At 34.4% G+C, this 26809-nt stretch overlaps 1 protein-coding gene across 3 annotated transcripts in view; it reads left to right on the top strand.

Annotated features, from left to right (window-relative positions):
* The window catches only part of KCNT2 (potassium sodium-activated channel subfamily T member 2), a gene marked incomplete at both ends in the record, with an annotated part of 353426 nt that overhangs the window by 135118 nt on the left and 191499 nt on the right, over positions 1-26809 (top strand). For all 3 annotated transcript variants that reach the window (XM_079727058.1, XM_079727057.1, XM_079727056.1), the window contains 3 exons: positions 2813-2887; positions 4115-4198; positions 7320-7414. In XM_079727058.1, the coding sequence (XP_079583184.1) occupies positions 2813-2887; positions 4115-4198; positions 7320-7414 (254 nt within the window). The remainder of the gene's footprint in view (positions 1-2812; positions 2888-4114; positions 4199-7319; positions 7415-26809) is intronic.

Raw genomic sequence — 26809 nt, 5'->3', positions numbered from 1 at the left:
GAACAGAGCAAAGAACCCCGAGCTAAACAGATGCTCTCATCTGGACCTCCTGACATTAAAATCAAGTGTTGATTAAATATATAAAGGCAAACTGAAAAAAAAAGTAATGAGAAGGATGTTGATGAAGATCGAAAAACCTAGTGTGGGAATCTGATCTTGTCTGGTGTGTGTGCAATGAGGGGGAAAGGAAAGCCTCAAAACACTCAAAAGATTTTGAGTTAAGAGCTGAAAGATGTGTGTGAATTAACTAGACAAAGGGAAATTGGAATGGAAGGTGGAGATTTTCCAAGTCTCTTCAAAAGCACGTGCCAAGGCCCTGGCATATATAAGGAGTGGAAGGTCTTTGAAAAGAATGATCTTTAAAATTCAGGTGGAGAGGACAAGGAGAGCTAAACGATATGTTGCCTTGTAGGTTGTAATAGAATCTGTGTTTCACTGTGCAAGTGTCTGAATTGTTGAAGAGTTTCAAAGTGAGTGGGGGTGGTGTGGGGTGAGGGGTAGGGATTGGCACATGAGATGTGCCTTAGAAACCTATTCCTGGTAACATTGTGGGAGGTGAATGGGAATGGGGCAAGAAGGAAAGGGGAGGAGACCCGTTAGGAGGCTGGAGTGGGATTAGCGTCAGAATGAGAACCAGAGGACTCAAGATCCATATATGAATCAGGAAGTCTTATTGATGAATTATTCTTGTTTAACATGTGAAAGGAAAGTGTAAAGAGTTTCTCCAGAATTTTTGGTTTCTGTTACTGGAGAACCACTCAGGGCAAACATCATACATTTTACTTTTAGGTGGTCTATTTTATTGGCATAGAGTTGCTTGTTAGTTTCTTATGATCCTTTGTATTTCTGTGGTGTCTGTTGTAACTTCTCTTTTTTCATTTCTAATTTTATTGATTTGAATCCTCTCCCTTTTTTTCTTGATGAGTCTGGCTAAAGGTTTATCAATTGCATTTATCTTCTTGAAGAACCAGCTTTTAGTTTCACTGATCTTTGCTATTGTTTTCTTCGTCTCTATTTCATTTATTTCGATCTTTATGATTTCTTTCCTTCTACTATCTTTGGGTTTTGTTTGTTCTTCTTTCTCTAGTTGCTTTAGGTATAAGGATAGGTTGTTTATATGAGATTTTTCTTGTTTCTTGATGTAGGATTGTATTGCTATAAACTTCTCTCTTAGAAATGTTTTTTCTGCATCCCATAGGTTTAGAAATGTTTTTTCTGCATCCCATAGGTTTTGGATTGTCGTGTTTTCATTGTCGTTTAAATTTTACTTTTAGACATATTACCCACAGGGTGCCTTTGAGGCATCTGTGTGAAGCAGTGGTGAAGCAGTGGATTAGGCAGTGAGATCTGAAAGATTCTCAGATAGAATTATTATTATTATTATTATTTTTAATTTTTATTATATTTTTTTTGTGGTACGCGGGCCTCTCACCGTCGTGGCCTTTCCCGTTGCGGAGCACAGGCTCTGGACGCGCAGGCTCAGCGGCCATGGCTCACGGGCCCAGCCGCTCTGCAGCATGTGGGATCTTCCCGTACCGGGGCATGAACCCGTGTCCCCTGCATCGGCAGGCGGACTCTCAACCACTGAGCCACCAGGGAAGCCCCATGCTCTGCTGTTTTTTGATGATGTTTTAAGCATTCGCCAAATGCAGCCTCCATGTCTGAGCCCAGCTCTCTGAGTCGATCACCCGAGCTCTCCTCACTGAGCTGGACGTGGTGAGGGAAGTATCACAGCACCCTTGTATCTCTACAAAGAGGAGGTCTCAATGCTTCTGCTTCTTCCACCTGCTCCATCCGCCACTCTGTATACAGCTTGCAGACGGGTGATGAACCAATGATAACAAAACCTCTTTAGCACACAGACGATTGCTGATCTAGAACTTGCCTTGTGAAGTGGAGGTGTTTTACATCACTGTAATGTTTTAAGGCTTTGGGACCTCAAGAAAAATAAAGAATCCCAATATTATATCCAGTGTCACAAAATAATTAGACATTACAGGGAGTCAGATTTCAAATTGCCTGACTAATGGGTAGTTCTTGTTTTCATAGACGAATAAACTGCTTTAGGAAGTTCTGAGTTCTTTTTTGCTAGACACCGTTCAAGAAAGTTTCAGGAATGGCCTGTTAGTCAGTGCGGTTGCCCAGAGCTGCACAATTAGAAGGGCCCGTGCTTGTTTTAATGCTTTGATGTCACCTTCTTGAAATTATTCATAATTTGTTAATAAGAGGCCCTGAATTTTCATTTTGTCCTTAGCCCCACAAATTAGGTAGCCAGGCCTGATTAATATCATTGCATTATGTGGGTTGGAAGATTAGAATCCAGAAGATTGAGAAAATCCTCCCTTTAAATTTTATTAATCTAAAAACAATGTTAATTCCAAGGAACATCGTTATATGTTTGCGTTTGCGAACTATTTGATATGCTTTAAAGTTTGTGAATGTAATTATTATAGTAAAAAAATTAAGATTGAGTCGCTTTTTCATTGATTTTGTAAGGTTTTTTAATGTGTTTTAATTTTACTAGTAACTTTTCTTCCATGAAATATGATATGATTAAAATGTATTATGTGCAATATTCAAGGATTACTACAAACATTTGTTTTACTTCTTACACTGACTACAAAATTGAGAGGGCACAATTACATTCAGCAAAATAATCTCTAAAAGTCATTGCTACATTTCTAAATAATGATTTGGTATTCTGTTAATGTAAGCATCCTTATTGCTAGAGAAATTCTGATGCTGTCTTTTTCCCCCTTTAATGGGATTCAGTTATAATTGACTTTCATTTTTACTCATTCTTTCTTGGAAGGGAAACATCTGGGAACAGATTTTACGAATACCCTTCATCTTGGAAATAATTAATGCGGTTCCCTTCATTATCTCAGTAAGTCCTAAAAGAATCTTTAAAAGAAATAAGTTTTTTTATTAGACATAAAGTCTTTAAATCTAAATAGTAATAGATGACATATTAGCTCAGATGAATGAATTTAGACTTTGTTATTGTTTTAAATCATGGTATTAAAAAATAAATAGTAAAATCAGTTGGATAACTGGGTTGTGAAATTAAGTGAAAATTAATGAGATTTAGTACAACAGCAAATTGAAATGCTTTTAGAAATATATGCTCTAGAGGTGCCATTTTAACAAGTGTCAATATTGTCTAAACAAACCAGGAATTAATCACTCCATTTCTGTGTATATTGTGGAATTAAAAAAATAGAAAACAAGTAAAACCAAGTATTTATAAGAGTTTCTCATGCTAAGAATATGTTTATCTCGAGCTTAACCACAGGATTTCCTAAGTCCAGTTCTCTATTTACTAAGAAAGTTGCCGTCAGCCAGACAACCAGTAATTTGCTTCTTTATCAAAGTCTGTGGAGGACCAATTCCACAGTGATCCTGTTTAACTACAAAATATGTAACTAGCACTTTCCCATTGCAAAATTAGGTCTTAATCCCTGTTTGATAAAGTTACAGTAATATCTGTTGGTAATATGCTTTCTAAACCTTATTTGTTTGAATTTTATTTGGAAAATTATGAAAAGAAGTCAATATGATCTGAAGCTGTTGCTAAGTTCTGACAATTATTTTAATTTGAGTGATTTATCTAGAGGAGCAACTGGCCCCAGATTGAATGACTGGCTAATTAAATATAATTCCAATGGAGTACAGTTCCCCAATGTCACTAAGAATGTTTGAATCTTCAGAGACTAAGTGGTAATGCTATGAAAAACTAAAGCTCTGTCTCCTTACATCTACTTTTTACTTTCAGTTGCAGGAAAGAAAGAGGTGATGTCTATAATAAACTGTCACACTAAAAGATTTAGTGATCGAATTAGCACAGTTATAGCTGACATCCAGTGAGGGCTGATTATTTTCATTCTGCTTCTACAATAATTTTCCAAAGAATTTTTCCTTAAGTAAGACTTAGAGAATGAATGAAAAGATCCTGTCTGCTCCTTGCATTTCAATAGTCATATGAGTTTAAAGTATTTGTCACATGTTTTAGATCTTCTATTGTTTTTAATAACTTATTTCTGTTTCACATTTCTTCTCAGTCATATCGATTTCTTGCTTTGAGATAAAAGTTTAGTTTTGATTTGTTTTCCAGATATTCTGGCCTTCCTTAAGAAATCTATTTGTCCCAGTCTTTCTAAACTGTTGGCTTGCCAAACATGCCTTGGAAAATATGATTGTAAGTATAAAAGACAAGTGTAAAGACAAACATATTTTTCAACACTCCATTATTTCTTACCTCATTAAAGTGATGTGTTGCATAAATGTCTAAGCTAATAGATCCCAAGTCTGCTTATATCCTAATGAGAATGAAAAGTCATAAAATGCCCATATTGACAAGTCCCTTCCATCATAAGGCCCTATGAACTGGTAAACAAAAATAGTTCAGATGTTCTAAATATCACCAAACCAAAGCTAACTGCTGTTCGGACTGGTCCAACTAGTTAACCAATTTCCTGAAGACAAACAGCCTTGCCTTCTAAGGCAATCTCTTGATGTATAACGGGACCCCTGGTTTTAAGGCTTCAGGAGGTAACATTGTCAAACTCTTCTTAACTGTAGGTAGTCTCACAGTCCATAAAAAGCTATGGGCTTTTTTTTTTTTTTAAGATGTTGGGGGTAGGAGTTTATTAATTAATTTATTTATTTTTGGCTGTGTTGGGTCTTCGTTTCTGTGCGAGGGCTTCCTCTAGTTGTGGCGAGCAGGGGTCACTCTTCATCGCAGTGCGCGGGCCTCTCACTGTCGTGGCATCTCTTGTTGCGGAGCACAGGCTCCAGACGCGCAGGCTCAGTAGTTGTGGGTCACGGGCCTAGTTGCTCGGTGGCATGTGGGATCCTCCCAGACCAGGGCTCGAACCCGTGTTCCCTGTGTTAGCAGGCAGATTCGCAACCACTGTGCCACCAGGGAAGCCCCATCTATGGGCTTTTGTAAGACCCTATATAGGAACCAGAAGGCCCTCATGTAAAGTCACCCTTTTAAACTGGGTTGGGTTGGGAGTAGGATATTAGGAGGGAGAAAGGGAAGCAGGAAAGGAGAGATGCAGAACTCAGAGATGTGTCACAGTTACATTTTGCCCAAGGCTGACCCTGTTCGGAAGGACTGATTTATAACTATGACCAAAATCTCTTTGCTATAAAAGGCTTGGACACTTATGAGTGAGCTTGCTGCTTGGTCATTTATTCTACAGGTGTTAATAGGAGTCCACTCTATGTTAAGTGCTCTGATAAGATAAGCAAATGATTCAACTTCTTTGCTAATGTCTTCATCTTCAAAAGAGAATAAAAGTACTTACATAGGGGCTTGCTGTGAGAATTAAATGAAATTATATATACATGCATATATATGTATGTGTAAAATATTGTATCTGGCATAAACATAGTAAGGGCTCAATATTTTTAATTTTATCACACAGAAATTAAATGTGTTGGGAGGCAAAGTTGCTTTTCTCTTAAAGAGTTTTTTTTTTAAAACATCTTTATTGGAGTATAATTGCTTTACAATGTAAATAGCTTTTTAACAGAAATTATGACACAGGTTGTGGCCAAAAGGAATATCTGGAAAACATTTGAATATTCACAACCAGATGAATATTTCTAAACATCTGTGTTAAGTAACCACTGAAGCCTCATGAAAGTTCATGGCTAAGAAGGGGAGAGTGTAGCCTGTGGATGGTTTGTGGAAACATCACTCTGTCTTAACTGTCCAAAAAAATACTATTTCGCTAAATATAGATTGCCTAAATTCCTAATGAAAAAAATACTCCAGGAAAACATAAACGTCTTTACTAATTAGCGTTTATTAGCTGTTGGAAAAAGTAACCTAACCAAGAGAGGAATCATTAGTCAATCGTTGAGAGTAGAAGTAGTGCTTTGCATTGTTAATTTAGGATTCATTTTCCATCATAGCTTTATATTTTAATTCTCCTCTCCCTGGCTGCTAAATTTTAATTTATTTTTCTGTTCATTAACACCTCTGTTAGAAGAAAGTAAGAGATACGAGGTGAAATTCTAGTCAACTTTGTTTTTGTTACAGTTTTGGTTAAATGTGTGGTAGAGGAAGATAAACTATGGCTCATTGAGACTTTTCTTGTGTTGATGAAGTTATTTATCTCACGCAGTCTTGATATGCAGACTGTTAAAATGTTACTATAAAAAATTATACAACAGGAAACCATAAAATAAAACATTATGCAAAACTACAAACCTTCCACACAAGTACTAGTACTAGTAATAATTTATATTCTTCTAATATTTTCTATGAAAATACACACACACAAAATCATATGTTTAATTTTATAATTTGAATTTTTTGTCATATAATAGTATGTGGTGGACAGGTTCCTGTCATTAAATATTCCTGTTCAAACCATTTTTAATGGATGCATCTAAATCTGCTATCTAGTTTTGATCAATTTATTTAACCATTTTTCTATTGCATTTTTAGTTACTTTAATAGTAATGGACATTCATTATTTCATGTAATAAATATTATAATTTTGTAATAAAGATGAACATACATAAGTATTCGATTTACATCTCATAATTTTCATGTGGTTAGCTTTTAGAAATTATGTTATGGGGTAAATACTAATTAAATGACTGAATCCATGAAATAGAAAGGGCATACTTTTGTGAATTTTGACCTGTATTACCAAATTACTTTTAAGAAATTTATAACAAATTACATGAGCAGTATTATATATGAGTGCTTGTTTTTTGCATATTAAATAACAGTGGGTATTATTATTTTTGATGTTTTTCAATTGGAAAATAAAATTATATCTTGAATTCACATTTCTCTTAATATGAATGAAATTAATCTAAAAATATTCATTGGCTATATTTTATTTTTATGATAAATCGCCTGGCATAATTCATGTTATTTTTCCTGATTCATAGAATGAGATATGGTTGTAGTTTGGTCCAGCTATTACTTTCCCCTTAATTGAACATATTATTTTCTGATCTTTTAAAATTAGAATTTTCCACAAGAAAGCATACTCACCGTGGAGGGCTTTGGGGGAGTCAGTGTAACAACTCTACAGATGTTTGTAAGGCGAGTAAACTAAAATTTGGTGCTTTGGTTGTCTCCCATAGTATTATCTTGGTAATATGAATGTTACAGTTAGGTTATTTAGACCAAGGCAAAAATGAAAATATGCTGCTATATCCATTTAAAGTATATGTGATGAGTATGCACAAGATAATTGAAATGTAATACATAGTAATAAATGTAACAAAACTCATGAATATGTAGTATCTATCAAAATTTAAAATATGCTTGTTCTGTATTATTTCAGAATGATCTACACAGAGCCATTCAGCGTACACAGTCTGCAATGTTTAATCAAGTTTTGATTTTAATATCTACATTACTATGCCTTATCTTCACCTGGTAAGATCATACATATCAGCATTTTTATTATGTTTTGTTTTAATTATAGTTCTACAAAAACATATATTAAACCACTTTAATTAAGATTTGGCTACAATAAATGAATAGATAAATAGTCACTATAAAAAGTAATTGTCACCTACAGAAATAGAAGTGAAATCCTTACTTCAGTCTTAAGGAAAAAACAAGAAAGCACATCAATCATTTGGTATTGATGTTTACTGCAGCTCTGAGGTTTTCCCAAATGCTGTAAACAACCAGATCACAAGAATTTGTACTGCATGTCACAGTTGTCAAACAAGAATTTTTCCTTCAAACTGCTGGCATGGGGGTGCCCTCATCTTTCCATAATCTTCAAAGCAGAACCACTGTTGAGAACACTGTCCCTGCCCGTCCCTGTCTGCCTACCCCTCCTCCCCCGATGTTCTCTCAGGCATCCAGGCAGAAAGCTAGGGTAGACACGACAGTGCGAGGCAACTGGTACGTTGCTTTATTATAGAAAACAGTTTTTTTTTTATGAACTAATTTTTTATTTTTTTTAAATATCTTTTTTGGAGTATAATTGCTTTACAATGGTGTGTTAATTTCTGCTGTATAACAAAGTGAATTAGTTATACATATACATATATCCCCATATCCCCTCCCTCTTGCGTCTCCATCCCACCCTCCCTATCCCACCCCTCTAGGTGGACACGAAGCACCGAGCTGATCTCCCTGTGCTATGCGGCTGCTTCCCACTAGCTATCTATTTTATATTTGAGAGTGTATATATGTCCATGCCACTCTCTCACTTCCTCCCAGCTTACCCTTCCCCCTCCCCGTGTCCTCAAGTCCATTCTCTACATCTGTGTCTTTATTCCTGTCCTGCCCCTAGGTTCTTCATAACCATTTTTTTTTTTTTTTTTTTTAGATTCCATATATATGTGTTAGCATATGGTATTTGTTTTTCTCTTTCTGACTTACTTCACTCTGTATGACAGATGCTAGGTCTATCCACCTCACTACAAATAACTTAATTTCATTGCTTTTTATGGCTGAGTAATATTCCATTGTATATATGTGCCACATCTTCTTTATCCATTCATATGTCGATGAACACTTAGGTTGCTTCCATATCCTGCCTATTGTAAATAGAGCTGCAATGAACATTGTGGTACATGACTCTTTTTGAATTATTGTTTTCTCAGTGTATATACCCAGTGGTGGGATTGCTGGGTCGTATGGTAGTTCTAGTTTTAGTTTTTTTTTAAGGAACCTCCATACTGTTCTCCATAGTGGCTGTATCAATTTACATTCCAACCAACAGTGCAAGAGCGTTTCCTTTTCTCCACACCCTCTCCAGCATTTATTGTTTGTAGATTTTTTGATGATGGCCATTCTGACTGGTGTGAGGTGATACCTCATTGTAGTTTTGATTTGCATTTGTCTAATGATTAGTGATGTTGAGCAGTATTTCTTCTTTTGGAATGAGAAATGATGCACTGCCCATATGGATTCATGAAGAGACTTACTAGAGAAAAAAACAATTCAAAAATCAAAAAATGAGATAGAATGATATGTCTGTTTTTCAACATAATTATGTGTAATTGTGTTCTGACCTGGATTTGACCTATTGAGAAAGAGAAAAAGCTAATTAGGAAGTAGTACAATAGGAAGAATGCCTTCATCACTAGTACAATAATATTTTTAAAGTATAGCTATAGATATATGTATGTAAATATAGTTGTAGGTATAGCAGTATAACAACTATTACACCTAAGTAGTATGCAATTAATACCTCTATTCAATGGATTTAAAATATGTTTTATTGCATACTTTTATATTTAGAAAGTAAACATTTTAGGATATTTCATGTCTTTAAACATAAAATACCCCTTTAAAATGGACACAATGCCATCTTATCATTTAATTTTTTTTACTCTTCACAAATTGTTTTTATTATTTACCTAGTAAATATCTAACTGCATAAATTTGAAATACTAACAGTAATGCCTTCTCTTCTAATGTCACAAAAAGTTCTTAATTTTATGATACATAATTTAGATAATTTAGGAAATTTCTCATTTTACTTAAGGAAAGTATTATTTAAAATTAAAATTTTTATATACCTATGCACATGCTACTTTCTCAATTACTGAAAAATTACAAAAAGTAAAATGAATGAGTCTAAATATTATGGGAGTCTATTAAAGTAAATTTACTAAAGAGGTAATTGAAATTTTAATGCAAAAGTAAGGACAGATTAGTTTTGTATGATAACACTTAGTCCAGTACTTTGGTTCTGGAGGCATCCTCATCACAGTGAACTACCCACAGTGGGTTCTCTATTTGCTCTTACTTTCTGCTATACATCTATTTCTTGAGTAATTTTTATTTTCAAAGGAAACAACTACACAAATTTTGCCACTTTCTTATGCCACAGTGCTGTGCTAGGTAAAGGGTTTTCATGATCTATATGCAATTTCTAATATACAGTTTATTTGTCACTTTAATCATTTGTGTTTCACTTTTTGTTTTATTTGCAATTATAGTTACTTTGTTGTTGTGTGTATGTATGTTTAAACTTTAGACATTTGAGTGGTAGTTTTGACAGATATTATCTAATCTTCAAGCTGTCACCAATACATGGATATGAGTCTACATTTTAACGTGCAATTATTATTTAGAGTTAGTTTAGGTACATAAAATGTTATTGTTTTCAATCACACATACTCAATACATTTACATTAATATGTTTTAAAATTATAATATCAAGGATGGAAAAACTGAAGTTTGATCTCTTTGTGTATTCTTCTCTAGCATTACAAGCAAAATGTCTTCATAAATCATGATCATCATAGTAAGGTAGAATAAGTCTTATTCAAATTCACCATTGATGGTGGGGTTACCTACAAGAAAAATATGAACAATGATACATTACTTATGCTATATCATCAGGCTATTTTACCAAAGAGTTACACCACACATATTATAAAATACAAATATACACAAAGATACAAGAACTTACTCAAATAGAAACATGTAGGTAGTCTGTCCAAGATTGTTACATCAGCTTAATACTGTTGGAGACAAAGTTTGCTTATATCTTGTTCTCAGCCATTTTCAAAGCAGTGTTTCCATGGTTTAGTATGGCTGCTTTGCTCTTGCCATTACATCCTAACTCCATCCTTAGGAAAAAAGAATATAAGGCACAACCCAGAAATTGTGTGCATAACTTAGGCTAGATTTGGTCATATACCCACACAATAGCTGCAGGGGATCTGCAAAAAATGTAGTCTGTCGGGGCAACAAATACCCAGTTGAATATTATACTATCAAGAAAAAGAAAAGTGCGATGTTGTGGAACAATAAGCAGTCTCTGGCAATGATAAGTCATAAACGTTTACATGTACACTGTTTGTTTAAAACTCAAGTCTATACTAATTTGGAGGCCTTGGGCAAATTACTTATTTATCTAGTCTTGTTTTCCACATCATTAAATTAGTACAATATTAATCACCCTATAAGATTTTTGTTGTTTGTGTTTTTTCAAATGAGGATTAAATTAGATATGTTTAGAAAATGTCTGTCTAGCAGAGGGCATGGCATATGGTGTGAACACTCCAAAAATTTTAATTTCAAAAGTGCTGTTTATACAAGATGATTGAATTATCATGTGAACCTGAAAAAAGAGATTTACTCTAAAATGTTTAAGCATAGTAATTTGTTAATAATACTATGAAACTGAATCAGGATGACTAAAAATGATTCTAGGCAGCAGACAGGGGACTAACTACTTTTTTTTTCCTTCCAGTTTTGTTGGGAAATAATTTACATACAGCATTATACAAATGTAAGGTATATAGGATAATGATTTGCTTATATACATCATGAAATAATTGCCATGATAAGTTTAGTGACTATCTATCATCTCATATAAATATAAAATAAAAGAAAAAAATTTCCTTGTTATGGGAACTCAGGATTTATTCTCTTAACAATTTTCGTATATAACAGGGCAGTGTTAATCATATTGATATTAATCCTGATTTACATTACATCCATGGTACTTATTTATCTTATAACTGGAAGTTGTTACCTTTTGACCGCCATCATCATCATACAAAGATACTGCATTATTATTGACTATATTCCCCATGCTGTACATTTCATTCCAGTGACTCATTTATTTTGTAACTGTAAGTTTGGACCTCTTAATTCTCCTCATCTATTTCATACAGTCCCCAGACCCCCTCCCCTCTGGCAACCACCTGTTTGTTTTGATATGTTTGTTCATTTGTTTTGTTTTTTAGATTCCACATATAAGTGAAATCATACATCATTTGTCTTTCTCTGTCTCACTTAACTTAATACCCTCTGGATTCAGCCATGTTGCCACAAATTGCAAGATTTCATTCTTTTTTTATGACTGAGTAATATTCCATTATATATATATATATATGTATATATATGTATGTATATATATATGTGTGTGTGTCTATGTACATATTTTATATGTATATTTGTAAATATGTGTATGTATATATATTTGTATCTATGTATGTATAATGGTATATATGTATATATACACACATATATATATTCCATTGTGGTGAAATTAGTCATAATTAATTGCTGTTAAGTTGTTTCATGGAGCAAGTCTATCACTGCTTTTCCAAATCAGAACTTTTAATACATACATTAAATTTTAAGCCCCAAATGATTCAGGAACTAATATTTGATGAAATGGCTCTGTTGTTCATGGATCTCACAATCTTAATATTACCTGTTTGGAAAGCTGCTGTATGGTTTTAAAATATATCTTGTCTTCAACATTATGAATATTAAAAAGGACTATCATTAAGCATTCGTCTATAAGAGACACGATGCTCAGTGCCAAACTGAAATAAAAATGAGACTACTGACCCCTCCCTGTAGGGAATGTGCTCAGAATTGCTTTTCCTGTCATTGTAATGGAATTGGACTAATCTTCCTGCGTATTGGCTGTGTGCCCCTCCTGCTCAGTAGTGCACACTTCCAAGACAGCTGGAAATTGTGATTCAGCCTGTGTCTCTGGAACAAAGCAGAGACAATTGGTCCATCTGGTAATTAAGTGCATGACTTTAGCTTAATTATCAACATATTCTAACCAATAGTAAGTACTCTAATTTATAATGCATTTGGTGTTTCTAATTTTACACTAGTAGACTTATTTTTGAACCTACTTTGATTCAAATTTTTTATTTGAATATGTATTACATATTTTCATATTATTTTGTAGAGTTATAAAACAAAAAGCTATATTAGGTTAGTGGATATTTTGTGTTTTAGTCCAATGTAAAAAAAATGATTTTACCTCCTCAGTCTTATTTAAGGAGAAAATGAACCTATTTATTTATTGTTTAAAATGTGATCTAGTTAAACATTATTAGCATGCTTAATTCAAAAGTATTTGGGATTTTCCTGTGCATCTTTGATTAATACTTATTGAATACTGGATGCTTAAGTTCTTGAACTCTATTTACTGAATTGACTCTTAAGGCAAACAGCTACTTGGGAAGTGGACAGTGAGAAACTAAGTACTGTAGTTTGGAGAAAGTATTATAACATGGTCTAGCAGTATAGCACCATCATGATATTTGATTACTAGTTTTGTTTGGTCACATTTGTTTTGCTTATATTACAAATGAACGACAGAAAGTGCATTTGTCTAAAGATCTGGCAACTGACTAACAGTCCCCAAGCTTGTTTCACACTAGAACAAATAGAAAACTATTTGTCCCAACTCAATTTTGCATAAGTGAGCAGCCAAGTTTTAGGCAGTTAATTAACCAAGTAAGCTGAATTCAAATTGAGGAAAAGCAGAATATGGTTATTGAATATATATAAATAATAATTATGTAATTATTATTAATATAAAAATGTAAGAAACATGGTTTTGAATTAAAATTCTGCAACAAATAAGCAATTTTTGAAATACGACAATAATGTACAGTTATTTTCAAACATCAAATACTGAGAATAATGGCTAACATTTCAAGGGTTTCCTATGTGTTAGGCACTATTCTGAGCACATGTATTAACTAATTTAACCTTTAACAGCTTATAAGATAAGTGCTATTGTCCTTATTTTATAGATGAAGAAACTTTGAGGTACAAAGTAGTTAAGGAATTTACAAAAAAAGGAAAACAGCTAAGTATATCTATCTTACATATCCACTTATCTACTGTAAGCTGTGCTAAAACTTCAGGAAAAAATAAAGGCATTACCTACAAATGAATAAGAATCAATCTGATATCCATGTTCTCATCTGAGTTAAAAGTTTCTAAAACACAGTTCACAAGTTTCCAAGAAAAAATTGATTTAGAACCTAAACTTTAATAGAATTTAAGCCCTCATTGAATTATGAGAATAATGTAGTTATTTTCAGATACACAGAAACTTAGAAAGTATGCTACCTATGTAGTATTAAACATGTATTACAAAAATAAGAAAAAAAATTAAAGGAAAAAAATATATATGTTATGAGAAGCAGTGGTATATGCAACAGCTACTCATTGGATCTGGCTCTGGGAAACCCCATCTTCACACTTCATTTTGCCAGAAGTATAGATGAAGATTTATCCAAGCAGAGGCAGAGACCCCAGTTTTGTTGTCCATGGTGAAGACACCTAGCCAAGGGAGGTTTCCACTTAGAAGCTGGGGTAAAGGTGTGAGAGAAAGCCAGTTGTCATACTACACTAATTGAGAACCAATGACTTCTCATGGTTCTTAGGAGAATAATGGTTCTGCAGGAAAGGCTCTGTGACATTGGTTTTATACCCCTCAAGATGGTCAGTTATGTATGAAAGCCATCAACTGATAATCTCAAAAATGAATACACAAAGGGAGTGTGACACATGTGAGGTCTCCTTGAAAAAATTACCTTAGGACAAAATCTACAAAATTAAGAAATAAAATTAAGGAAAATAAAGAAGTCTTGATAAAAGATTTGAGGTAAGAGATAAGTCAGTTTACTTGTAGCAGCAGACATGAATGCTCTGTTCCCAAAGAGATCCTAAAATGTCATCATAATAGTAATGATAGTTAATACTTATTTAATGTTTACCTTCTTTGCCAGCCAATATTTTTTATTGCTTTACATGTAATAAATTGTTTAATTTTGCACAACAACCTTCTATGATAGGTATTATTCTCATTTTACAGACAAGAAACTGAGTCACAGAAAGGTTAGATGGAAAGATAAGCCTTAGTTTATCCAAAGTCTATGATTAGTAAGAAGCAGAGCTCAGATCTGGACTTAGGCAAATTGGTTGGTTCCAGAGCCCACATCCTTAAACTTTGTAGTATTATTTGTATGAAATTCTAGAAGACATTAACCTAGATATATAAAAATTATAATCAAACTAAAAACTCAAATAGAACTATGATAATTTGCTCATTTCTATTGTGAATTTTAAATTACTGTTTGAAGTAGGATAATAGTTTAATAAGACATTAAGATGACACTTTCTTCATTTGCAAAGATATTTTGGATTAACTGTAGAAAAATGCTTTATCCATTACTTTCTCTTTTGTGTGAATAGTTACTTTAAATTTAGGAAGTTTCTAATCTTTATTTTTTTAGTTTTATCAACAACAAATATGATATGTTTAAGTAAAATTACCACATATATACATGATTAAAATTTTTTCAAATTATTTCCATTTACCTGTTCATCTGTCTCTCTTTCTATATTTCTATGTTTCTATAGAGATATAGATAAGAATATATCAAGTGATTCTATACGGATATAGGATTTTTTTTTAACTTTCTTATACTTTCTACTATGGTTTAAATTTTCAAAATGAATATGTGTAAGTTTTTAAAACGAAAGTCACAAAAATTAAGGAATGTAAAAAGAGGCAAAAAAACAACACAAAATGCAAAATGTAAGGATCACATTCAATATGATTTGTATGATTAATTTCTTTACAGTTGTAAAATGATTCTCATATTAAGTTTTCTTTTTTAATCTGAATTCCTCACCTTTCTCTCCTGCTTATCCTTTGAGTCTCGACTTTTAGATTGAGGCTCTTTTATGAAATTTTCTTGAAGTTTATCTGAATTAATGGGAGATGCCCAAGCTTTATGTTTCTCAGTGATGGAAAAAATTATAAAATATATAATGCTCCTTTAATTATCACATTTCCTGCCAGATTTTTATCATATATAACAAAGTTTCAATTTTCTTTTCTTACCATTTTATGTCCAGTATCTCTTATGGTTGGAAAATATAAGATGCTTAACAAATGTTTGCCATTGATAGAAAATAACATTCAGGGGTTAAAAATCCCAGGACAATATCCTTATCAACTGAAGATACTTAAATATATTGTAAGCTAAGCATGTTCAAACCATATATTCTGAGAATATTCTTTTAAATGCCTTCTTTTCACATTTTGCTGCCAGGTGATGGAAAAAACTTTATAACTGTAACCTTCTATACCACTATTGTTTTATGAAGACATTCTAGTTCTGGTACTTCTGTCAAAGAGATATAACTGGGTAGTAAAACTTCTACAACTTTTTTAGATAAAAAGAGATGCTCTCTGAAAAAATTTTTATAAATTGCATACACATACCTCATAAATAGGAGCTTCCAGATAAATCAAATTTTGGCTGTTAATTTTGTCTCCATATAACTTCAGAATTTACATCTTGAGAATTTTTCTTTTAATGTTAAATTTTGAGAGAGCAGAACAATGTAATAAAATTACTGAAATTGTCACCTCCTATGTGATACTAGAGAGCATTGGGATACATGTACTATCATGCTTTTCTCTTCCCATCATCTCTTAGGATTTTTGTTTGTTTGTTTTTTCTTCTACTTCTTTCTTTGATTTTTTTGGTTCCTAAATATCTCACTTTTGTTTCTCCCATCTGATCTAACTCCCAATCCTCTCCTGAAAAGTCTGTTTATCTATTATTTTGAAATAAAGAAAATGCATGTTTGTGCATCAGGGCATAGGGTGGGGTGTGGTCACTTTTCACGAACTACTAAATTGCAGTGTATGTTGACTTCAGATCTGTGGCCTGTGGTATCAGTTACTAACTTTTTTGCATAGACATGAAGACAATGCCCAGCAGAGCAAGAACTTTCTTTTAACGATAGAAAAATAAGATTTATTATTACTTCAAAAACAATTCTCTCTAGAAAATGTAAAACCCCAACATCTCAAATGATCTTAAATTCCATGGGAATCTTAGGTTTTAGGCAGACATTTTACAGGAAATGAAAATGATTATTTGGAACAATTTAATTCGTATTCATTCAGTAAATACCAAATTGCAAGTTGTGGGCTGATTTGAATGCTAATTCTGAATTACAAGCATGAAATCAAAGTGTTAGATGCTTTCAGCACAGAATGCTATAGCTAATTAAATTTTTCCAGTAATTCTGCACAACAATGGGATTCATAGGGAGTGCATTGATAATTATTTATTTCTTCCATGTGACTTTTTTTTCCCTCTGAAAACATTTCGTTGTACAAATTGACATTTACCAGGTGAAATTTGTGGTGAAAATGTTTACAGTCTCAATATTTCCTTTCATTCAAATTAATGTTTTCCTTATAAACCTTGCCAAAGCTTAAAAAGCTTGTATAACTCAATGTATAGTTAACGTATTAAAAGAAGCACATTTTAAAAAGCACTAATTACAAGTGATTAGAAATTAAGGTGCTTTTGTTATTATATTTAGAACCTATTTAAGTAAGCAAATCAATTACGATTTTTCAGTCGTTTTAAGGAGGGTAGCATGAGAGTCTGTATTTTAAATCCTAAATAAATGTTCACATTTTGTTTTAGAATTGTATAACACCAAAATTATTTTGCATGGATCTGTGTCAAAGATAGCACTTAAGAATGTTTTGTAAAGAAGCAAAGCTCACAGTAAGACTCTTAAATCCAGCACTCTTCATGAAACATTTCAAAAATCAACATATTTTTCTAAAAGGCAAGTAATAATAAGCTAACATTGGGCTTCCCTGGTGGCGCAGTGGTTGAGAGTCCACCTGCTGATGCAGGGGACACGGGTTCTTGCCCCGGTCCGGGAAGATCCCACATGCCGTGGAGTGGCTAGTCCCGTGAGCCATGGCCACTGAGCCTGCGCATCCAGAGCCTGTCCTCCACAACAGGAGAGGCCCGCATACTGCAAAAAAAAAAAAAAAAAGCTAACATTGAAACTTAAAAAAATGTATTTAATTCATGTGAATGTAAATGAAGTATGTTTTCAGTGCCTATACTATTTTTCAGTATTGTTTTTTTAATGAAGCAGCCACATATTCACAAAACTCTATATATGTCATTTTAATAAGGTAGGTTGACCTCGTTGCAGGTTGGGGCTGAGATACTTGATAAGTCTAATGCTGCATCTGTGTAGCTCCAACCATATGTGCACTGGGAGCTTTGTCTTGAACTGCTGCATAAGCCTTCCAAGTGTCCAGGGCCCTGTCTTCTAATTCTAGTTCTTATCATTGCTAAGAGCCCAGGTCCATCACTGCTTTGAATGGTGCAACTTGAGGCCATGACTCACCTGTACTGTCTTACCTGTATTCTCAAGCTGTGAGTGCATTCCCCTCAAGGTCAGGACAAGCCACGTACTGATTTATGTTACCTGCTGGCTCCTCCGTAAGAATGGTGTGTGAGACCTTGGACAAAATAGAGAGCGTTACATCAATTAAGAAATGCTCCATTCTGGTTCAATCTGTGCTGAAACTTTCTCATTTTCTGTGTGCATTTCGCTCAGGTTGGTCTTAAACACAGTTATTTTCTGTCACTTATTAAGAACTTCTTTAATTTCTATCTTAATGACAGATGTTGTCATACCAGAGTGACTACAGAGTTGCTTTTTTTTTTGGTGAGCTCTGAGGTGTGCTTGCTCTTTGGTATAATGGTAAAAATCATAAATTGAAGCAGTACAATCCTGGGTTCATGTTATAACTTTTCCATTGATTAATTCCATGACTATACCTTTAGATCATTTATTGTACACTTATAGATTTGTTAAGAGGGTCGAGCTCATGATAAGTGTTTTACTCCAATATTTATAAGGGTTAAAACCTGAAATTCAACTGAGTAAATCTGAAGATCAAATTGGCTTTCTTCAACGGTTCATGAATCGGGCGCCAGCCCATCTAGCAAATAGAAAGGAGCTCTGAAGAGCTATAGAAAAAGAAAGGTTTTTAAAGGCAGAAAGAGGATGGGGAAAGGAAGTTTATTAGCAAAGAGTAGATTTTTTTAGAGTAGATTGTTTCAGGCAAGGTCACTTTCCCATGGGGGAAGGCAGGGGTCTATCCAGCAGATGACCTCACTAGTGCTGACCAGGTTATTGCAGACTGACTGGTTAAAGAGTACATTCTTGGGAGAGACTAAAATTGCAGTTAAGTTTTGGTTTGCTGATGTGGGGCTCAGCACAAGTGACTCCATTTGGAGCCCATGGTTTCCTTTTTTAACAGAAGTGACACAGTTATGATGACAAATTGGACGTAAGGTGAGAGAGAAAGGAACATTGAAGATGGCTTTGAGATTTACATTTTGGGAAACTGACTGAATGTCATGCCATATGTGAGGATAAGGAAATTTGGAAAGGAACATGAAGAGGAAGAAAAAGAGTCCATTCTAGTTGAGACACATTTTAGAAACTTAAGGTAAGGTGTCGAGTAGCTATGTGTCTATAGGAGCCCAGAGTTTAGGAGAAAGGTGGGGACCAGGTGGTGAATTTAGTAACCATCAACATATGGATCAGCATTAAAGGCAATGGATTAGAAAAGAGCACCTAGGTACCCCCCCCCCAAAAAAAAAGATCACCTAGGGATGAACACAGTAGAAATTCTGATTAAAAACAAAGCAAAATAAAAACCTTAACAGGGTAGGAAGAGAGGATAAATGGCACAATTTACAAGGAGACGGGATCTTCATTTACCTCTGTATCCAAAAGAGGTGGCAGTTAAATATATAAAGTAAAAACTAGTGAAAATGCAAGGAGAACTTGATAAAAATATAATAGCAGCAGAAGACTTTAATAAAGAATCATATTACTCAAGTAGATCCTAGAATATTTCTTATTTTTCACTTCTCCAAACATAGCCCTCTCTATACCATCCAACCAGATGGCTGCCTATTTCAAACCATAGTCAACGTCAGAGCTTTTATAGTACATTTTCATTATAATAAAAGTATTTTCTTACCATCAAGCAACAAAGCCTATGCAAAATTCATACATCTTTTTAAAACACCATAAAATATTTTTTTTCTCTTTCAAAGTTCCTCCTCATTTTTTCATCTTGTGTTTCCCTTCTTAATTCCATTTCTGTTACTGAACTCCTTAAATTGCTTAGACACTTTTGCGTTTCAACTGACTTAGCAGGGTCATGTATCATTGCTGTTCTTCTCACAATTTCCTGTTAGTAAATTCTCTAAATTATTTTATGTTATAAAATATATAATATTTTGCATTTGTATTTTATTTAAATAGATAGAGGGTATTGTAATTTACCCTCTTTCTGTGCTTTTGAGTATTTTGATTCAGTATTGAGAGCCTCATTTCAGCACTGTCTCCTTTCTCTAGACCCATTGCTTATTCTGGTGGTATCTCCTGCCCCAAAGTTATAATAACTTTCACCAACATTTTGCTATGCAAATTGTATACAGAATATTTCTGATTATCCCTAATAATTCAGGCTGATTCAGCTACTTAAAATTCCTTCTCATTCCTGACTATTAGCCGACTGAATTATATTTATTATAGGGCCTTTTTCCACCTTTATATTTAAGTTTCTGGTATTTATTTTTAGGCTTCTCATTTGCTAGCAAATTGATTTTAGGATGTTCTAAATACCTCATTTGAATTTCATATGAACTTCTTCCCTCTAGTGTGCCAGCTGGGAAGGTGAAAAACCACTTTCAATCCCCTGCTTTATAATTAGCTTTTTATATTGACAATTGAAGCACAGTCTTCTTTTCTTCAAGTCAAATATCCCCCAAGTGCTTTAATTTTTCTCTACAGGACTTTTTTGGTTTGTTCATTTGCCTTTCACTAAATCTTCTCTATTTTCTAATTATAAAGTCAAGCAGGACCCAGTGCTGAATAAACAAAAAGATCAAGATCATTTATGTAAAAGTGTTTTGTAGAGTACATGTAAATGTAAAGTAGTATCTTTCATTGCCATAATTTAGGGGACAGATTTTTAGTTTAACAAAGAAACAGTTCTTCTTAGGCTTCATTTCTCACAGGGACATATGCAGCTTTCTGGAGGGGCTTTAGGTAAAAACAGAAATTCATGGGATTTGAAGATTTCTTGGTTGTGTCACTTTTTTGCTGTGACTTCAGTTAAATTATAGCTCCTCTGAGGCTTAATTTATTCATCTGTCAAATGGAGACAGAAAAACACTGTATAATCTTCAACAAAAGTTTGAGGCGGTTTTCAAAACAGATATGAATTTGGGTCATTATAACAGAAGTAGAAGAAACAACAAATCAACATAGTAGGGATGAAGTATAAACCTGATACTAAGTTTTAAGGCAGCTGAGGTGGGGGGAGAAATGAATTATACTGAGCTCTCATTATCAGAAAAAAGAAAACACACACATCCCTCAAAGTAATTAATGTCCTCTTTCCCTGTTTCCTGCAGAATTCAAGAACCTCACTCTGTAGGCAGAATGATACAGAGACAATATATAAGGGTAGATGCACAATGTATATTATTCTTACAAAAATTTACATAATGGAAAGATAGCATTGGTTTTCTGCTTATTGGCTTAGTGTTCTACTAAGCCCCCATGACAGCCTTATGACACTCTGAGGTATGCATTATATCCCTAGTTTGGAGAGGAGACCAGTAAGGGCAGGGGAAAGAAGTAAGTGGGGCTCCAGGAATGAGCCCGGGTTTGTCTGATCATGACCTGTCATCTTTTCTATGCTATAGAGGTATATATATAGAGAGATATATATATACCTATGAGGCCTTAACAGGTGCGTGAAAGCAATTCTTTCAGGATACAATGTGTGGTGGTACAAATTATGGTGCTTGGCAGGGTTCAACTTTATTCTAGGAGATAAATTAGAACATGTAGAGGGTGGAAAGATCATTTGTACTTTCACCTAACTTTCTCCAACATAAATTTTTTTTTCCAGACGTTTGCTAAGAAATGGCAGAGAAAGTTATCAAGGCTTTTCTTGATTTCCAGGACCTGGCTACTCTATCTGCCTAGGTGAGCTCATTGATGCCTATGGCTTCCAAAACCATCTGTAAGCTGACAGCTTCAGCAGCCCAAAACATTTTTAATTCTTCTCTGTTTCCAGGCAGTTTTCACCTATATGTTCTCAATTATCCCACTGTTGATCCATCCTTTAAAAAAAGTAAAGTACGTGGAGTCATTTGGCCCGCTCCTTTTTTCTCAGGCAGAACATCCAATCTATCAGCAAGCCTACTGGCTTTAAGGCCAAGATCTTTGCAGGCACCATGCCCCTCTATTTGCACTGTCTCTACCCCTCAAACAGCCTTTGTCTCTTGCTTGGATATCTGGTATGTCTGCTGACACCCTTGTTTTCTTACAATCTAGTTCCACAGAGCAGTAAGAATATTCTTACAAGTTTAAGAACCTCTATCTTCCCCCCAATGCACTTGGATCAAAACACCAAAAATAATTATGGGGCTGTCCACGGTCTGGCCCATGCTTACCTCTTTGACCTCAGCTTGTATGGTATTTCCTCTGAACCACTTGGCTGCCACACGACTGGTTTCTTTCTGTTCCTTGATGATATTATGACGATTCCTGACTTGGATTTTCTTTTTTATTTTTTTTTAACATCTTTATTGGAGTATAATTGCCTTACAATGGTGTGTTAGTTTCTGCTGTATAACAAAGTGAATCAGCTATACATATACATATATCCCCATATCCCCTCCCTCTTGTGTCTCCCTCCCATACTCCCTAACCCACCCCTCTAGGTGGACACAAAGCACCTAGCTGATCTCCCTGTGTGATGCAGTTGCTTCCCACTAGCTAGCTGTTTTACATTTGTAGTGTAAATATGTCCATGCCACTCTCTCACTTCTTCCCAATTTACCCCTCCCCCTCCCCATATCCTCAAGTCCATTCTCTGTGTCTGCGTCTTTATTCCTGTCCTGCTGCTAGGTTCTTCAGAACCAATTTTTTCTGTTTGTTTTAGATTCCATATATATGTGTTAGCATACGGTATTTGTTTTCCTCTTTCTGACTTACTTCACTCTGAATGACAGATTCTAGATCCATCCACCTCACTACAAATAACTCAATTTCATTTCTTTTTATGGTTGAGTAATATTCCATTGTATATATGTGCCACATCTTCTTTATCCATTCATCTGTTGATGGACACTTAGGTTGCTTCCATGTCCTAGCTATTGTACATAGAGCTGCAATGAACAATGTGGTACATGTCTCTTTTTGAATTATGGTTTTCTCAGGGTATATGCCCAGTAGTGGGATTGTTGGGTCATATGGTAGTTCCATTTCTAGTTTTTTAAGGAACCTCTATACAGTTCTCCATAGTGGCTGTATCAATTTACATTCCCACCAACAGTGCAAGAGTGTTCCCTTTTCTCCACACCCTCTCCAGCATTAAATGTTTGTAGATTTTTTGATGATGGCCATTGTGACTGGTGTGAGGTGATACCTCATTGCAGTTTTGATTTGAATTTCTCTAATGATTAGTGATGTTGAGCATCCCATCGTGTTTGTTGGCAATCTGTATATCTTCTTTGGAAAAATGTCTATTTAGGTCTTCTGCCCATTTTTTGGATTGGATTATTTGTCTTTTTGATATTGAGCTGCATGAGCTGCTTGTATATTTTGGAGATTAATCCTTTGTCAGTTGCTTCATTTGCAAATATTTTCTCCCATTCTGAGGGTTGTCTTTTCATCTTGTTTATCATTTCTTTTGCTGTGCAAAAGCTTTTAAGTTTCATTAGGTCCCATTTGTTTATTTTTGTTTTTATTTCTATTTCTCTAGGAGGTGGGTCAAAAAGGATCTTGCTGTGATTTATGTCAGAGTGTTCTGCCTGTTTTCTTCTAAGAGTTTTATAGTGTCTGGCCTTACATTTAGGTCTTTAATCCATTTTGAGTTTATTTTTGTATATGATGTTAGGGAGTGTTCTAATTCCATTCTTTTACATGTAGCTGTCCATTTTCCCAGCACCACTTATTGAAGAGTGAGTCTGTCTTTTCTCCATTGTATATTCTTGCCTCCTTTATCAAAGATAAGGTGACCATATGTGTGTGCATTTACCTCTGGGATTTCTATCCCATTTCATTAATCTATATTTCTGTTTTTGTGCCACTACCATACTGTCTTGATTACTGTAGCTTTGTAGTATAGCCTGAAGTCAGGGAGCCTTATTCCTCGAGCTCCATTTTTCTTTCTAAGATTGCTTTGGCTATTTGGGATCTTTTCTGTTTCCATACAAATTGTGATATTTTTTGTTCTAGTTCTGTAAAAAATACCATTGGTAGTTTGATAGGGATTGCATTGAATCTGTAGGTGGCTTTGGGTAGTATAATCATTTACACAATATTGATTCTTCCAATCCAAGAACATGGTCTAGCTCTCCATCTGTTTGTATCATCTTTAATTTCTTTCATCAGTATCTTATCATTTTCTGCATACAGTTCTTTTGTCTCCCTAAGTCGGTTTATTCTTAGGTGTTTTATTCTTTTTGTTGCAATGGTAAATGGGAGTGTTTCCTAAATTTCTCTTTCAGATTTTTTATCATTCATGTGTAGGAATGCAAGAGATTTCTGTGCATTAATTTTGTATCCTGCTACTTTACCAAATAGTTTTGGTAAAGTAGTTTTCTGGTAGGATCTTTAGGATTCTCTATGAATAGTAGCATGTTATCTGCAAACAGTGACACTGTTACTTGTTTTCCTATTTGGATTCCTTTTATTTCTTTTTCTTCTCTGATTGCTGTGGCTAAAGCTTCCAAAACTATGTTGAATAATAGTGGTGAGAGTGGGCAACCTTGTCTTGTTCCTGATCTTAGTGGAAATGCTTTCAGTTTTTCACCATTGAGAATGATGTTGGCTGTGGGTTTGTCATATATGACCCTTATTATGTTGAGGTAAATTCCCTCTGTGCTTACTTTCTGGAGGGTTTTTATCATAAATGTGTGTTGATTTTGTCAAAAGCTTTTTCTGCATCTATTGAGATAATCATATGGTTTTTCTCCTTCAGTTTGTTAATATGGTTTATCACATTGATTGACTTGAATATATTGAAGAATCCTTGCATTCCTGGGATAAACCCCACTTGATCTTGGAGTGTGAGACTTTTAATGTGATGTTGGATTCTGTTTGCTAGTAATTTGTTGAGGATTTTTGCATCTATGTTCATCAGAGCTATTGGCCTGTAGTTTTCTTTTTTGTGACATCTTTGTCCAGTTTTGGTTTCAGGGTGATGGTGGCCTCGTAGAATGAGTTTGGGAGTGTTCCTCCCTCTGTTATATTTTGGAAGAGTTTGAGAAGGATAGGTGTTAGCTCTTCTCTAAATGTTTGATAGAATTCGCCTGTGAAGCCATCTGGTCCTGGGCTTTTGTTTGTTAGAAGATTTTTAGTCACAGTTTCAATTTCAGGGCTTGTGATTGGTCTGTTTATATTTTCTATTTCTTCCTGGTTCAGTCTCAGAAGGTTGTGTTTTTCTAAGAATTTGTCCATTTCTTCCAGGTTGTCCATTTTATTGGCATATTTCTGCTTGTAGTAATCTCTCATCATCCTTTGTATTTGTGCAGTGCCAGTTGTTACTCCTGCTTTTTCATTTCTAATTCTTTTGATTTGAGTTTTCTCCCTTTTTTTCTTGATGACTCTGGCTAATGGTTTATCAATATTGTTTATCTTCTCAAGGAATCAACTTTTAGTTTTATTGATCTTTGCTATCATTTGCTTCATTTCTTTTTCTTTAATTTCTGATCTGGTCTTTATGATTTCTTTCCTTCTGCTAACCTTGGGGTTTTTTTGTTCTTCTTTCTCTACTTGATTTAGGTGTAAGTTTAGTTTGTTCATTTGAGGTGTTTCTTGTTTCTTGAGGTAGGATTGTATTGCTATAAACTTCCCTCTTAAAACTGCTTTTGCTGCATCCCAAAGGTTTTGGATCATTGTGTTGTCATTGTCATTTGCTTCCAGGTATTTTTATATTTCCTCTTTGATTTCTTCAGTGATCTCTTGGTTATTTAGTAGTGTATTGCTTAGTCTCCATGTGTTTGTATTTTTTACATATTTTTTTCCAGTAATTGGTATCTAGTCTCATAGCATTGTGGTCAGAAGAGATGCTTGATACAATTTCAGTTTTCTTAAATTTACGAAGGGTTGATTGGTGACTTGCAATATGATCTAGCCTGGGTAATGTTCCATGAGCACTTGAGAAGAAAGTGTATTTTGTTGTTTTTGGATGGAATGTCCTACAAATGTCAATTAAGTCCATCTTGTTTAATGTATCACTTAAAGCTTGTGTTTCCTTATTTATTTTCATTTTGCATGATCTGTCCATTGGTGAAAGTGGGGTGTTAAAGTCCCCTACTATGATTGTGTTACTGTCGATTTCCCCTTTTATGGCTGTTAGTATTTGCCTTATGTATTGAGGTGCTCCTATGTTGGGTGCATAAATATTTACAGTTGTTATATCTTCTTCTTGGATCGATCCCTTGATCATTATGTAGTGTCCTTCTTTGTCTTTTGTAATAGTCTTTATTTTAAAGTCTCTTTTGTCTGATGAGAATTGCTACTTCAGCTTTCTTTTGATTTCCATTTTGCATCGAATATCTTTTTCCATCCCCTCACTTTCAGTCTGTATGTATCCTTAGGGCTGAAGTGGGTCTCTTGTAGACAGCATATATATGGGTCTTGTTTTTGTATCCATTCAGCCAGTCTGTGTCTTTTGGTGGGAGCATTTAATCCATTTACATTTAAGGTAATTATCAAAATGTGTGTTCCTATTCCCATTTTCTTAATTGTTTTGGGTTTGTTAGTGTAGGTCTTTTCCTTCTCTTGTGTTTCTTGCCTAGAGAAGTTCCTTTAGCATTTGTTGTAAAGCTGGTTTGGTGGTGCTGAACTCTCTCAGGTTTTGCTTGTCTGTAAAGGTTTTAATTTCTCCATCAAATCTGAATGAGATCCTTGCTGGATAGAGTAATCTTGGTTTTAGATTTTTGTCCGTCATCACTTTAAATATGCCTGCCAGTCCCTTCTGGCTTGCAGAGTTTCTGCTGAAAGATCAGTTGTTAACCTTATGGGGATTCCCTTGTGTGCTATTTGTTGTTCTTCCTTTGCTGCTTTTAATATGCTTTCTTTGTATTTAATTTTTGATAGTTTGATTAATATGTGTCTTGGCGTGTTTCTCCT

Source organism: Hyperoodon ampullatus, assembly GCF_949752795.1.
Source record: "Hyperoodon ampullatus genome assembly, chromosome: 2".
NCBI classification, from domain to species: Eukaryota; Metazoa; Chordata; class Mammalia; order Artiodactyla; family Ziphiidae; genus Hyperoodon; species Hyperoodon ampullatus.
Note: the sequence above shows the minus strand (reverse complement) of the source record. Positions and strands in the feature narration are given on the sequence as shown.